Source organism: Mastomys coucha, unplaced genomic scaffold (genome assembly GCF_008632895.1).
Source record: "Mastomys coucha isolate ucsf_1 unplaced genomic scaffold, UCSF_Mcou_1 pScaffold7, whole genome shotgun sequence".
Classification (NCBI taxonomy): Eukaryota; Metazoa; Chordata; class Mammalia; order Rodentia; family Muridae; genus Mastomys; species Mastomys coucha.
The window spans coordinates 18,070,293-18,085,790 of NW_022196913.1; the positions used below are offsets into that span (position 1 = coordinate 18,070,293).

General features: G+C 35.3%; 1 protein-coding gene across 3 annotated transcripts in view; it reads left to right on the forward strand.

The window, feature by feature from the left end:
- Lyst (lysosomal trafficking regulator) overlaps window positions 1–15,498 on the forward strand; it is a 181,335-nt gene that overhangs the window by 55,827 nt on the left and 110,010 nt on the right. For all 3 annotated transcript variants that reach the window (XM_031359427.1, XM_031359429.1, XM_031359428.1), the window contains exons 11-17: window positions 1,075–1,184; window positions 2,615–3,041; window positions 4,405–4,549; window positions 5,695–5,868; window positions 9,711–9,871; window positions 11,362–11,552; window positions 13,509–13,754. In XM_031359427.1, coding sequence (XP_031215287.1) covers window positions 1,075–1,184; window positions 2,615–3,041; window positions 4,405–4,549; window positions 5,695–5,868; window positions 9,711–9,871; window positions 11,362–11,552; window positions 13,509–13,754 — 1,454 coding nt within the window. The remainder of the gene's footprint in view (window positions 1–1,074; window positions 1,185–2,614; window positions 3,042–4,404; window positions 4,550–5,694; window positions 5,869–9,710; window positions 9,872–11,361; window positions 11,553–13,508; window positions 13,755–15,498) is intronic.

Consider the following 15,498-nt stretch of genomic DNA (forward strand, 5'->3'; position numbering starts at 1 on the left):
GGGAGGGGGGAGGAAGAGAAAGGGGAGGAAGAGAGGGAGGGAGAGAGGGAGGAGAGGGAGAGAGGGAAGAGAGAGGGAGAAAGAGAACTGGAAAAGGTATGGGATATTGAAATCTCAAAACCCACCCCTAGTGACATGTCTCTCCCAACAAAGCCATACCTCCTAATCCTTCTCAACCAGTTCCACCTAACATATGACTCTACCAGAGCCATTCTCACTGAAATCACCATACCTATTTTATAGTTATAGGTTCTTTTGCTTGATTATTTTCTGTTTTTAAAAATTATTATTTGTGTGTGTGTCTATTTGCACATTCCCACTGAAACCTGTCAATTTTGAACTTTAAAAAAAAATCTAAGGACATTTTGGTTGTGCTACTTTTTTAATCAAAAACCTTTAAGGGACTTACATTAATTACCTGCAGGGTGAAGTCCATACCAACTTATGGTCTCCTTGTAAGTCGTCCTTTCAGAAAAGCTTTCTCTTACACTATCTTGTCTACTCATTGCCTTTATGAAACAGGTTACTTAAAAGGAGTTTCTAGTCTTAAACCTCCAATCTTTTAAGATACATCTCAAGTCTCAGGTTTTATAGCAGTATTGTTTTTGTTATGTCTGAACTGGAGAGAATAATTTATGTTTTCTATTTTGGAGTATGGAGCAGCTGAAACATACATGTACATGTACAAATATACTTGGAACACTGTAAAATGATCTATAAATAATAATTATTACTTTATGGAATTTTTATGAATTAATGTGCCATTATGTTTTATGCTAAACTCTTTAGTAGATATAAGAAAATGATCAAACAACAGCTTGTGATATTTATATAATCTTTGCTATTTTACATCTGTCATTTAATTTCCATGTAAGATATAGTAGTTATAATCTAAAATATTGCTGTTTATTAGTGTTAGTTCATTTACCTTTAGTTAGCTTGCTATTTCTTCAGCAATTTTTGTGATTACTAACTTGATTATTTATAATCATTAATATATGGTTATAGTTTTTTACTTCTTTCAATGAAATTTGATTATCTTCCTTTAATTTTTTTCTTCTTTTTAAAACTTAGCATGCCAGAGAGTATTGGTGGATCTCTTGGTATCTTTGATGAGTTCAAGAACGTGTTCAGAAGACTTAACCCTTCTTCTGAGAATATTTCTGGATAAATCTCCTTGTACAGTAAATATGCTAGAATTTTTATATTTTCACTAATCCCTTAGTATAATGTATTTTCACTAATTTGTAAACTATCAGCTCTTGCTATTGTAAGTACTATTTAGCCCAGTACTGTGTTTATATTTGACATGTTCTATTATAGTATCTGTCTATGTGTTAATCATTTTGCTTTGATTTGGACTAACCAGATGCCTTTAGCCCCATGTCAACCCCAACCTTTGTGCTTGAGAAATGCTGTGATTTTAATTACTAAAGAGAATTTAAGTATGAATCACAACAACCATCCCAGATTTTCCCTTTTTCTAGAGAATCATTATCTGTTCTTTAGTTGAGTAGTCTACTTTTCTTGCTGTAGCCTAATGGCTCTTAGCAGGGAACCGAGTTTTGTAATGTAGTCTTGACTGGAAGAATCCACAGATTAATCACAAAACATCGAGGCTGTGTGAAGCAGGATGAACAATAGCTCTGTCCACTTCACTGCCCACCTCACCACCCACTTCAGTCTCCAGGCCCCATAGGAGCTCTGTGAAACACCAGTGTGGATCACTTGAGAGTTGGCTATATGTTGATAGATTATTTCTTTTTTTAAATTAAGTGTACATTTTAACATTACATCTTTTACCTTTTTTGTATTCCGTTTAAACAAAAAACTTAGAGTTATGATGAGTAAAACCTTAAAACTTTAGTTTAGTTCACCAAAACCAAATGAAAGAAATTTTCCTTGGCTAGGGAAAAAACAAGTGAAATAATAATCATAGTTATTATTATTATTATTATTATTATCATTATTAATATTTAGTTATAAAATTATTATTGTTAATTGAATGTGAACATTCAAATTTATGTAGTTGGTCATTGTACAATATCATTTAGGAATCTGGAGAATTTGTACGGTTATATTCATCATTTAAAAATGTTTGAATTATGGGACTGGAAAGATGTCTCAGTCGTCAGAGTACTTGCTGCTCAGTCATGCAGACCAGAGTTCAGATCCCAGTATCTATTCAGGGCAGCTTACAAACACCTGCAACTGCAGCTCCAAGGGATCTCATCCTATTTTCTGGCCTTTTCAGGCACCTGTGCAGGCAGGCAGGCAGGCAAGCAGGCACACACTCACATGTGCATACTTTAAAAATAAAAATAAATCTTAAAATTAGTTTTGAGAGAAATACCACAGGAAGTGATTACCTTGTTTTATAGAAATAATTCCTCATATAATTAATGTATTTCACTCATACTATTTAAAAGCTACTTATAAATAATAGATTTATAACATAAATACCAAAATCTAAACCAAATTTATCAAGAGATTGCATAAGAATGAAATGTATTATACATAGGTATGTTAGTATTTTTTCTGATAACCTGAAGTTTTAGATTGCTATGTATCTGGGTTATAAGATTGTAAACTACTCATTTTTCTTTTTCTCTAGGAAATTCTTCTCCTTGGTATTCGGAAAATTGTTGAAAGTGATTTTACTATGAGCCCTTCACAGTATCTGACCTTCCCTTTGCTGCATACCCCGAGTTTAAGCAATGGTGTCTCATCACAAAAGCCTCCTGGGATTCTTAACAGTAAAGCCTTAGGCTTATTGAGAAGAGCACGGATTTCCCGAGGCAAGAAAGAGGCTGACAGAGAGAGTTTCCCCTATAGGCTGCTTTCTTCTTGGCACATAGCCCCAATCCACCTGCCATTGCTGGGGCAGAACTGCTGGCCACACCTGTCAGAAGGATTTAGTGTTTCTCTGTGGTTTAATGTGGAATATATCCACGAATCCGAAAGTGCTGCAGAAAGAGGAAAGAAAGTAAAGAAAAGAAACAAACCATCAGCTCTAGAAGATGACAGTTTTGAAGGAGCAGGTATAATGACAGGGTCTGATCTGTGAACTAAGATTCTTCAAATAGCTGTTTGCCTGAGCTTTAAGCATATGTGTCTTAATGTAGTCTTTAAATGTTCCTCACCTTAAAGGTCCTACTTCACTTCTTAATTACCAAAGCCTGAGCTTTCAGACAGCCTTGAAATCTTCATTGTCTCTGAACTTTAGATAGGGAAGTGGGGATACTCTGTTTCTGCAATAGCTTCTGAAGTTAGCAGTCCCATTGCTGTGTTAGTGTGGTCTCTGGTTCTAGATAGTTCCTCACAGCCATTTTATTTCAGTTCTCCTTCTGTGTTTTACACCAATGGCCCCTCTAGTTACTGCCCCTGATCAATTCTACTGAACATTCCAAAGTTAGAACAGCGTTCATCCATAACTGACGAACTGCTGTTAGGCTGTATTGAAATTGCATCTTGTTTTTCTTCTCTTCTTTTTTAAGCATTCAACAGTTTCTTAGGACATACAGCAGCTAGAGGAAATAGTCTTAAAAACTGAGTGTGTATTTTTTTAACCTGTTGAAAATGGTGGCTATTATTTATATCACCTAATAACTGATAATGTTCCTCTTTTTTAAAAGTCTGAGCCTTTGGGCATGCACTGTGTATTTTAGTACATCTTAGCTTAGTTTAACATAAAGTCACATCGTAGTAACAAATAGCTTATCATACATGTTCTTCCTGCCATTGCTGGGGCAGATAATGGGAACACACAGGCAACTCAAGATTTAAGTAGTAAGATGGCCTTGGGAGGGATAACCAGCTAGCCCAAAGCCAATAAGCATTTCCCTCAGCTGGAGACAAACTGTGATTCAGGGTTTTGGCATCACTTAGCACTTTCATTTCAAGGTCGTTCACTACCCTAAATAATGACCATTCAAGCACTGCAGCTTTTCTAAAAAGAGTTTAAATAATAATATAGATTGTGCCTTTCAAACAATTTTGTTAGTGCAAGGCATTTGTTGATGGCATGTGCTCCCTGGGCCATGGTCAGTTGTGGTATAGTGGCCCAATCCCACAAAAGCAGAACCTTGGTATAGAGTGTGGCTGATGATGGTCCTTTAGCAGCTCTACCCACAACTGCCCTCAGTCATTGCATTCTAAAGCATTTGATAACTTTTAAAACACTGGGGTTTTTTGTTTGTTTTTGGTTTTTGGTCTTTTTAACCCACTGTGTTCTTTTGAGGTTAACATTTAACTTTTGAAAATATAGTTGTTTGAAACAGGTTTAGGCATTTGGGGTAAATGATCTGTTACAAATAAACCAACACACATGTATTCTTTAAAATTTACTTCTTCATACAGTTTTTATTAATATTTTATTGATTACTCTAACATTTTTTCTTACAGAAGGTGATAGGCCCGAAGTTACAGAATCTATCAATCTTGGTGACAGACTCATAGAAGATGGCTGTATTCATTTGATTTCATTGGGATCCAAAGCATTGATGATCCAAGTGTGGGCTGATCCCCACAGTGGCACTTTTATCTTTCGGTATTGATTATTCTCAACTCTTAGCAAATATATCATTACTTAAATAATTTATTTAAGGAATTATCAAATAATATTTATAAGAACAATCTGTTATTAAAGATCATTACAGAAAAAAATTAAAAGAACAATTATCAGACAGCACATGGATTCTATTTAGCAGTACGTAAATAGCAAAACATGCCAAATCAGGTGCCTAGACATCCAGCAGATGTGACTGGAGAAGTTTTGCTGAAAACAGTCATACTGGCATTCTTTGTTTTGTGGGTTGTAGGCAGAGAGAAGATTCTCTTCATGGATGAGCTTCCAGTTTCCTATACCAATACAACCATTTTTATGCTATGCAATAAGGATAGAAAGGTCTATGGGACAGTGTTTCTCTATTTAGCTGTTCTCAAAGGTGTACTGATTTTACACAAATAGTACTCTCTCCTTGTGTCCCTAAGGACACAATATTTTATCCTTGTTCTGTGTTCTTCTCCTTTTTCCCTACCATAAGGCTGAGGGCCAGCCTGCCCCTGTACAAGAGCCTTAGAAGACACTTTGACACAAACATGCTTGGGTTTGAAATAGGGGTGTGTGGTGTCTATCCTGCTTCCAGAGCCAGCTTTTCAGTGAGCTCAAACAGGACACAGCAATTTACTAGTTTAATGTATATTATGTATTATCTTTCTAAAAGTCAAAATTAAAGTCTGTATGTTATTTAGATTTTGTGTTTTGTAGATATTATAAATGTTAGTAGGTGTTTTCTGCATACATTTTCTCCTTATACTTTCAGTAATCTTGTAAAGAGAGCATCCAATACATTCTGTCATTTATACATTCATTACAGTATGTATTAGTTTCTTGGTGAACCAAATACTACATTATAATTTCTAAAATAGACAGTATATAAGTAGAAACTGCCTTTGCAAACTGACTTATAGAAATTATTACCCAAGTTATTAATCAGTCAATGAATCTAATCCATTTTAGTTTATAAATTGAGGAAGCAGATGTAATGTAAAGGTCATACTGACTTTCTCAGTTGGTTTATTTTAAAGTAGAAGTTCTTTTAATATCACATATTGAGCATGACAGTTGCAGCATATGTGTTAACTATTAAGGCCAGAATTGTCATGTTTTTGATCTGTGACTTTTTTCTGCAGTGTGTGCGTGGACTCAAATGATGACACGAAAGCTGTTTCATTAGCACAGGTGGAATCACAGGAGAATATTTTCTTTCCAAGCAAATGGCAACACTTAGTCCTTACCTATATTCAGCATCCTCAAGGGAAAAAGAATGTCCATGGGGAAGTCTCCATATGGGTCTCTGGGCAGAGGTAAGAAGATACACTCTTCTCAGTTACAGTCTTAGTGTTAGTCTTCATTTCTGCAGCATCGCAAACCAGGTAAAACTTAATGTGTATTAACAAAAATATGTATCAAAACTGGATTTTTTTGTCCTGTTTATCACTTCAGTACAGAGTAAGTCTTCCATAGACATGACTTTTGAAATTTGTCCATGAATTATGCTCTTGAGGATTCAGTCAACATCAAACTGAAAATATTTGAGAATTCCACCTATGATGAACATTTATAGTATTGCCTTCTTGTTATTCTCTAAAAAATAGAGCATAACAACTATTTATAAGGTGTTGTAAAGCCTTATAAGGCATATTTTAGGTGTTACAAGCAACTTAAAGATAGTTTAACTTTATATAAGAGGCTATGTGTAAGTTATATGTAAATATGGCATTTTCTAGAAGGGATTTGAATATTCTTAGCTTTTGGTGTCTGTGGGGTGACTGCAACCCACCTCCAATAAATACTATGGATGGCTATATTTAGGTATGAGGGGCAAACTAAAAACCTGAGCATTATATGTTTATGAGCAATATCTACCTGGTAAGTAATTATTGTAGTTGTAATATTATCCCTCAAACACATATATTACAAGAATGAATCCACTAGGAGTTCTTTAAATTAATTGAATAAGAAGGGTAATACCTAAATTAAGTTGGGATAGAAAGAAATTAAATGACTAGAGAATATAAAGCATTTATATCTGGTAATAGACTTAGATTGCATCTTAAAAATATACAATGTGACATATTCAGGTAGAATACTGCATGACTTTTACCACATAGACTTCACAGCCAAGTTAATAAACATTTGTAAACTATCTTGATGAAAACATTAACCCTGAATGAACTGTGCCCTAGTTTGCTTTCTATTGCTCTGATAAAACACTAACCAAAACCAACTCAGGGAGAAAAGGATTTATTTGATTTGTGGGTCATAGTCCATTGTTTAGGAGAGCCAGGGCAGGAATGCAAGGCAGAATCCTGGAGGCAGGAACTGAAGCAGAGAACACAGAATGCTGTTCACTCCCATGCTGATCCCTGGCTTGCTCGGCTACCTCTGTTATCCAGCACAGGACTACCTGCCTACAGGGATCACAGCACAGCAGGTCCTCCTCCATCAATCAACAATCAGGAAAACATCCCACATACATGCCCCCAGGCCAGTCTCATAGTGGCAGTTCCTCAACTGAGATTCCTTCTTCCTGGGTGACTTTGCCAAGCTGTCAAAAACTAACTAGCACAAATTATAAAGGTGTCTGGAAGAGTCTCAGTTGAGTCATGAGAAAGAAAAATGGGTAGAAAAGATGGAAAAAAGCTTGGCAAGAGTGAGTGGCAAGCTGATAGTTAATAATTTAACTTTTTATAAATTAAAAATATAACACAAAAGTTTATTATGTTATAAACTTGTTAGACCTTTGCTAGGTGTTTTATATATGCTACCTCCTAATCCTCTCAAAAATTACTCGAAAGAGATTAGTTCATTGAAGTCATATATATCCTTAGCACAAATTAAGTGAATTTTATCAGGTGTTTATCAAGGAATTACTGTGTGTTAGCCATGGCACTGCTGTAGGAGGCTGCAAGCACTGGTTACTTTCAACCAAGCTTTCATTCCCGGAGGGAGAGAAAGAAGAATGGCTTTGGGATAGTCTATGATGTCTGCTATAGGAAGTTAAACTCAAGTTTAGTTTTGTTGATTTATTGAAGAAAACCTACGTTCAAAACAGTATTCATACATGACTAAGCCTGAAAGGCAGCTATACCCAATATAAATTTGTTTCCAGGACACTGGGTTGGATCTATTTGAGCTGGAGATGGGCTCCATTCTTCTTGAACAATCTCCTCATTTCTTAAGCTAGTAACAGCTGTCCGTCATTATATTTCATCTTTGCACTGTGCCTCATTTTATCCCTCTCAGTACACTATGAAGAAGGTATGTTATTGACTTGACCATTTCACATGGCTCAACTGAGACCTGGAGTGCAATAAGAAAGCTTGCCCAGAGCTGTGCTCCGTGGAAGCAGGATAGGCAATGCTTGAAGTTCTGAGCCTAGATGGCGGTCATGCTGTGTAGTATACTGTTCCTTCAGCCCTTTTCTACCTCAGGATGTCTGATGGACGCAGGACCAGACACTAATTCCTAGGCACTCTCAGAGTGAGAGATGAGGTTGTCATGAGTAGTTCTGAAGTTCGCTAGTACAGTCTCTTGACTCACACATTGCTCTCTACTTCCTCTCCCACTTACTAATTTTACTTTGCTTTGAAGAAATTTGTTTTACTAGTTGGTAGAAGTTAATTTCATTAGTTAACAGATCAGTGAGCAAGTGACAAAGGTCAACAATATTATTTTGTTGATTTAAATTTGATTCTTTGTTTTTTAGAAGGTATGTATTGTTTTCCTACAAAGAATGCATTTCAAGAAGTTATTTTAATAAAAAATAGCAAGCTAAGCATGGTGACTCACAATTGTAATTCCAGTATTGTAGAAGTTGAGACAGGAGGATTGCTGTGAGTTCAAGGTCAGCCTAGCTACAGAGGGAGACTACCTTAGAGAAGTGAACAAACAAAAACAAAAACAAAAACAAAAACAAAAAAGATAACAACACTAGAAAAATAACTTGTTAGCACCCAGATCACACAAATGTAGAGTGTGAGACCCAGATATGCTTAGTATTTATTGTTTACTTATCATTCATCTTGCCATATTTTTTTCCTTTCGTATTAAAGAACAGTAAATCATAATGCCACAGGGTGGCAGTAGTGTTTTAATTGTGGCCATTTATTAGTCCAGAAAGGAGGCAGCCATATTGTCTCATTTCTTTCCTTTAGTCCATTGTTTAATCCATTGTTTATCCATATATATATATACACATATATATATGTATGTATGTATAATGTATTATAATGTATTCCTCTTTGGGCTGATGAAATGACTCAGCAGGAAAAGGCTCATGTCACCAAGCCTAACAGTCTGAGTTTGCTTCCTGGAACTCAATTGAGAGAATTGACAAATATTGAAACAGTGTACATATGGATACATAAATATACACACATATATACAAAAATTAATTTTAAAAATGAAAAATATTACTATTAAGATAGTTGGCTTTATTTACTGAATATGAATCAAATATTAAAGTTTTAAAATAAATGTATTAAAAAAGTTTAATTTCTTAGAGTTAGCCATGTAAGTCTCCATTTTCTAAAGTTTAGACTTTGCCTTGAGAGGTCATCCTCATTTCCTAAATATGGAGTTTAAAGCATTCCTGAAACTGGGGTGGTCTTGCACTTAGCAATGTCTTCAGGTGATGGAATCCTGCCAGCCTTTGTGTTTCTCTCTGAGAAAACCTTACTTTTACCTGTCCCAGTTCTGTTTTACGTAAGAGTTCTTGACCAGCCTTTACAGAAAAACAGACCAAACAAAATTTCTGTAATCTTTAGCATTAAAAAACAAAATACAAAAACATTGGCATTTTAGAGTTTAATACAGAAAAAGTTGGAGACATTTGGAAACTCTGATACCAACACTCATGGAGCATGAGAAATCATTGCCAAGATCTAAGAATTTGACAAAATAAGGAGAGGTTATTACTTTCTTTCTGTGAACCAAGGAGGCATACGTGCAGAAGCCAGGTGACAAAGACAGCTTGGAGCAAATGTGTGTTTTCTTCCCTGGCCAACATGTAGGATCGCTGGGCATCTGTTCTACATGGTATTGTCTGCTGCCTCAGGACCTAGAGAGGTTCAGGAATGCCCCCTTATTACACTTTCATGGTACTCCCATATATCATTAATTTAACTTTTTGTTTCTAATGTAGGAAGACTGATGTCATCTTGGACTTTGTGCTTCCAAGAAAAACAAGCTTATCATCAGACAGCAATAAAACGTTTTGCATGATTGGTCATTGCTTAACATCCCAAGAAGAGTTTCCGCAATTAGCTGGAAAATGGGACCTTGGGAACTTGCTTCTCTTCAATGGTATATTTTCCCCCATGAAACACTTACAAACTTTAAATTAACACATTTTACAAAAATTAACCTGAGAGCAATCCTGGTCTCTCCTCCTTGACTTGTGTTTAATGAGTACTGCATTCCCAAGATTCTAACATTCACGTTCAGGATATTTTTACCATTTTATTATGGAATGTTTCCTCTGCAGTTGTGGAGATGTAGTTTCTAACTTCATCCCATAAACTTAATCAACATTGCTTGGGGAGTACAGTGACATAAATGGAAACCTATTTATGTAAATCTTATTTATGACTTTTAATGTGGGTGTGGGTGTTTTGCCTGCTTATGTGTCTGTGTACCACATATATGCCTGGTGCCCACAGAAGTCGGGAGAAGGGGTCAGATCCCATGTCGTTGGAGCCACAGGAGGTTGTAAGCTCCCATGTAAGTGCTGGAATTAAATCCAGGCCCTCTGCAAAATCAGTCAGTGCTCTTAACTATTAAGCTACTTCTCTTGTCCCTCTTTTATTCATGATTTTAGTACATTCTATCCAAATAGTAAATTTTTGCAAAAGCAATGAAATATACTATTTAAAAAGTATTAAGCCTGGCACATAGTAGCATTTGAAGTATGTTTAGATAAGAGAAAATAAAGGCATCAATTCTAATTTCATTTAAAATGAAATGTACCAAGAAAAAGTTTTCATCAAAAAAAAATTTAAGTCCTCATTTATTAAAAAAAGAAAAAAAAAACCAACAAAGCAGCCGGGCAGTGGTGGCACATGCCTTAAGTCCCAGCACCTGGGAGGCAGAGGTAGGCAGGTTTCTGAATTTGAGGCTAGCCTGGTCTATAAAGTGAGTTCCAGGACAACCAGTGCTATACAGAAAAACACTGTCTCAAAAAGTCAAAACAACAACAACAAGACCCTGTCACAAAGTGGAGGGTAGGTGGGGGGAGTGTGGATAGATGGTTCAGAGGTTAGGAACACTCCTTGCTCTTGCAAAGACCAGGTTCAGTTCCCAGCACACATATGGTGGCTAACAACCATCTGCAACTCCAGTTCCAGGTGATCCAGTGCCTTCTTCTAAATTCACAAGCACCAGGCACTCATGCAGGCAAAATGCCCATACACATAAAAATCAATCAATCAATCAATCAATCAATCAATCAATCTTAAACAGCAACAATAACCCCCCCCAAAAAAAAATCCCAAAAAGAAAACAGCAAAACAAACCTAAGTGTGGTAAAATTAAAATTCACCATATAAGGAACAAAAAAAAAAAGATCAAAAGCTTCCCAGGTTACTTTCTATCTGTGTGTCTTTAACATAGTCTATACAGTTTAGTATCCTTTACAATTATTTGGAAACTGAGCCTTTGAGTTTTGTAAGATATAGTAAACAACTGAAAGAATATGTCAAACACACACACACACACACAACTTCGTTTTCTTGCTATTTATGAAAAGTTCTACCTGGAATGCTTTAAATAACCAGCTCTACTTTCTGTTTATCCAGGAGCTAAAATTGGCTCACAAGAGGCCTTTTACCTGTATGCTTGTGGGCCCAACTACACATCCATAATGCCATGTAAATATGGCAAGCCGGCGATTGACTATTCCAAATACATAAATAAAGACATTTTGAGATGTGATGAAATCAGAGACCTTTTTATGATGAAGAAAGATGTGGATGTTGATCTCTTAATTGTAAGTTTTAACATTGTAGAAGGTTTATGTAGATATGTTCATTGGAATGTATAATTAGCAATGAATTAGATTCCTAAAGTTTTTAATTTTGTTCTTTTCTTAGAATGTGGAGTTTTTTCCTAAAAAAATTGTGAAACACTTTAATCTCCTGTTAGACTTGTTTCATGCTTTAAGTGTATGTATTCTTATTTGTTTGAAATTATACTTACATAGCAATTTTATCAGCTAAGTTTATTTTATACCTAATAATCTTTTGTTTATGATACATTGAAGATACTGAACTTTCAGCTTGATATAGTCTTTTAAAAATATCACATATCATATTTCTTTTCATACTTAGAAATAAATGCAAAGATTCACTTATAATATTAGTTGTAATTGCATGTATTAAGAAACCGTAAGATGGTTCAGTGGGTAAAAGGTTTGTTGTGCAAGTCTGATCTTGTGTGTGTGAACTCATCTTGAACCCTGGGACCCATGTAAAGCTAGAAGGAAGGCCACATGCATGTTGTAACATATATATGTGTACACACACAAAATAAATTTAATAACATATATTCATGGTTTATATTATTCACTCATTAATATCAGTATAAAGTAGGCATTTCACCTTCACAGTGTTGCTGTTTGTTCCCTATTGCTTTTTCACATTATTCTTTAATTTTGCCTTACCAGTGTACAGTTCAAGAACTGCTGGTGGGGATTCTTGTTAAATAGCACCAATCAACTATACCGGACTGTAGATAAGACATGTACTATGCTTAATGAGACTACTTAAATTTCTGTGGCTTCTTGTAAGTGACCAAATCCTAGGATTCTCATTGACTTCTGTGAGTAGTAGATCAGAGAAGCTTGACATGGACCAGTGTTGGTTGAAACTGCTATCTGTGAAAGGAAAATTTTGTTTACTTATCCTGACAATGTGGAACTTAGTTCTAATGAATGAAAAATCTATTCAGAGACATTCCTTTTTAAAACTGAAAGTAGATTCTTCTCTTATACAATGCATCCTAACCAGTTTCCTCTCCTTCCACTCCTCTTAATGACTCCCCCATCTTCTCTCTCCCCCAGATCCACTCCCTGTTTGTTCCTGTTCAGAAAAGAGTAGGCTTGAAAGAGACAACAGCAAAGAGGACAAAACAAAATATAATAAGACAAGGCAAATGCCTTCATCTCAAGGCTGGCTAAGATAACCCAACAGGAAGAAGAGGCTCAGGAGCAGGCAGGAGAGTCAGAAACACTGCTGCTATTAGGAATCCCACAAAAATGTCAAGCTGACAGCTTTAATGTATACATACAAGACCGGGTACAGACCCGTGCAATCCCTTTGCTTCCTATTTTGGTCTCTGTGAGCCCTTATGAACCCTGCTTAGTTGATTCAGTGGTCCATGTCCTCCATGTGTGCTCTCGTGTCCTCCAATCCCCTCTGACTCCTACATTCTTTTCCTCCCTCAGAGACACATTTAACTAAATAGGCAGCCTATGAGCATTTCCAAAATAAAAACTTGGGGTAAGTTATCCCAGAGTCCTGTATTTCTAAGAATTTATAACAGTGCCAAAAATAAGCTGAGCATGGCAGAAGACTTAGCTCTCCTGTATTAATTATATAAGGTCTTATCTATGTGAGTTTGATTATAGTACAAATCAAGCATTCTCTGAGTAATGCAAAAAAGGCTTAGCTGTAGCTAATAGTATTTATATTTTAATGTAATGTTTATTCTGGATGTATCAAAGCCAGAATCCTCAGTTGTGCTTCATGTTATTGGTCATAGCTTGATTAGCTGGTCATTTCCATTATAAGAGGCAGCTGTGCCTCTCTGTCTATCTTTATTAAGTGTTATGACTATCTTTTAAAAAATAAAAATTAGTTAAGTGTCTTTTATATTGAAATATTTGCTAGTTGATAGGTAACATTTTAAACTGTTTTGTCACTAAATGAAAATGTTTGTGTTTTAGGAAAGTCTTTCAGTTGTTTATACAACTTATTGTCCTGCTCAGTACACTATCTATGAACCCGTGATTCGACTCAAGGGCCAAGTGAAAACTCAGCTCTCCCAAAGACCCTTCAGCTCCAAGGAAGCCCAGAGCATCTTGCTAGAACCTTCCCAACTCAAAAGCCTCCAACCTACGGAATGTAAAACCATCCAGGGCATTCTGCATGAGATTGGAGGGGCTGGTATATTTGTTTTTCTCTTTGCTAGGGTAAGAATCATGATTATACTTTTGATTGGACAGAAGCTCCATTTCTCTTATTGATAAATTTTAAGGCTTCATATAGAATATCAAAAAAGCTATACTCAACTATGTAAAACACTAAGACAAAAAATTATCACATATTGCAGCTGATACCAAGCTTTCTTTTCAGCCATGGCTAAAAAGGGTTTATTTTAATTTTTGAAGATTTTAGAAGTTTCCTATAATCCACAGATGTAATTGGAACAAGTAAATGTTAAATATATGAGATTTTAAATTGCCTTTGGAAAGGAAAATATATGCTGTACTAGTGATATGAAAGAAATGTTTTTTAAATGATTTATCTATTTTAATTATGTATATGTGTTTGTGTGTGTATTCACATAACATGTGTATGTACTGGTAGAGGTTAGCTGTGTGTCACCTGACTTGGGTGCCAGGAACCAAACTCAAGTCCTTTGGAAAAGCAGCAAGCTCCCTTAACCATTGAGTCATCTCGATAGACTCAAGATATGTTTTCTTTTTTAAAAAAAGAGAGAGACAAAACTTTGTTTATAAGCATCATTTTAAAATAAACCACTTACTTATCTTCCCTCTTTAGCTACCCACAGGCAGGAAGAGTATCTTTCCTAATAGAGAATGAGCAATCCATATTTTAATACTTTGTATTTTAAGATTTGCTGAAAAACACAATTCTGACACAAATAACCTTGTTTTGCTATATATAATTTCTACTTCCTCAGGTCTATATCCCTATTTAAAGCAATGTTGATCTTCCTTTATCCTTAGAATGTCATTTTATTTTATCCCTAAGTATACTTCTAAAACATCATTAAATTTTCACAGTATGTCCTTCAGGGGCTCTCTTTCTTTAAGGAGGCCACCTTTGATCTAATTTTGCAACAAAGGTTGCACATCATTTTCTCTTTTTGTTTGTTTGTTTGTTTGTTTGTTTTTTGTTTTTTGTTTTTTTTAAACTTTTATTGCATTATCAGAATAGTTACATGATTTCAATTTATCTGAATTTGTTAACATTTAAAAACATATTTTAATTAAATAGAATTGAATCACATGCTTGTTTCCCCTTTGTACCACTGCTCCTCCCAGAGACCCCCTTCAATACCTACAACATCTTTTTTGTCATATTACTTAAAATTTATAAAAATATTATAACAATAAAAATAAGTATTATAAAAGTTGTTTGATATAAAACAACAATCAATTTAACAGTCTTATGTAGATGGTCATCTACAGCAATAGTGAAAATACATTTCTCTCAATATACATTTTAAATAACTCCAAACATATTAGCTGTATACTTAAAAATAATACACCACTACTAGTATTTTCTTAAATGAACATGAATATATAAACTCTTTTTGTTTGTTTTGTATTTAGTAGAGTTTAAAATCTTGGCTCTTACTATGGTACAAGCCCAAAATAAGAACAATTTTTAGACATTGGGTTTTATTGTAATAATGCTGTACTTCAATGACCCTCACATCACCAAAGGATTTTACCTCCATCGTAGCTAAGCTGAGAGTTGAAGTTCTGCTGCACCAAGAATTGTAGGCTTGATTTTTGGATACAGACTTCCTGCTATGGTCAAAGCTATTTGACTTGAGTGAGTGACTTCATTCTCAGCCCACAGAGAACAGATTACATTCATTTAAGGAATGGTATAAGTATTAAGATGGTCTATCCATAAAGTCATTCGCCAACTGATTCAATGAACAATGGTTCTGCTTGGAGG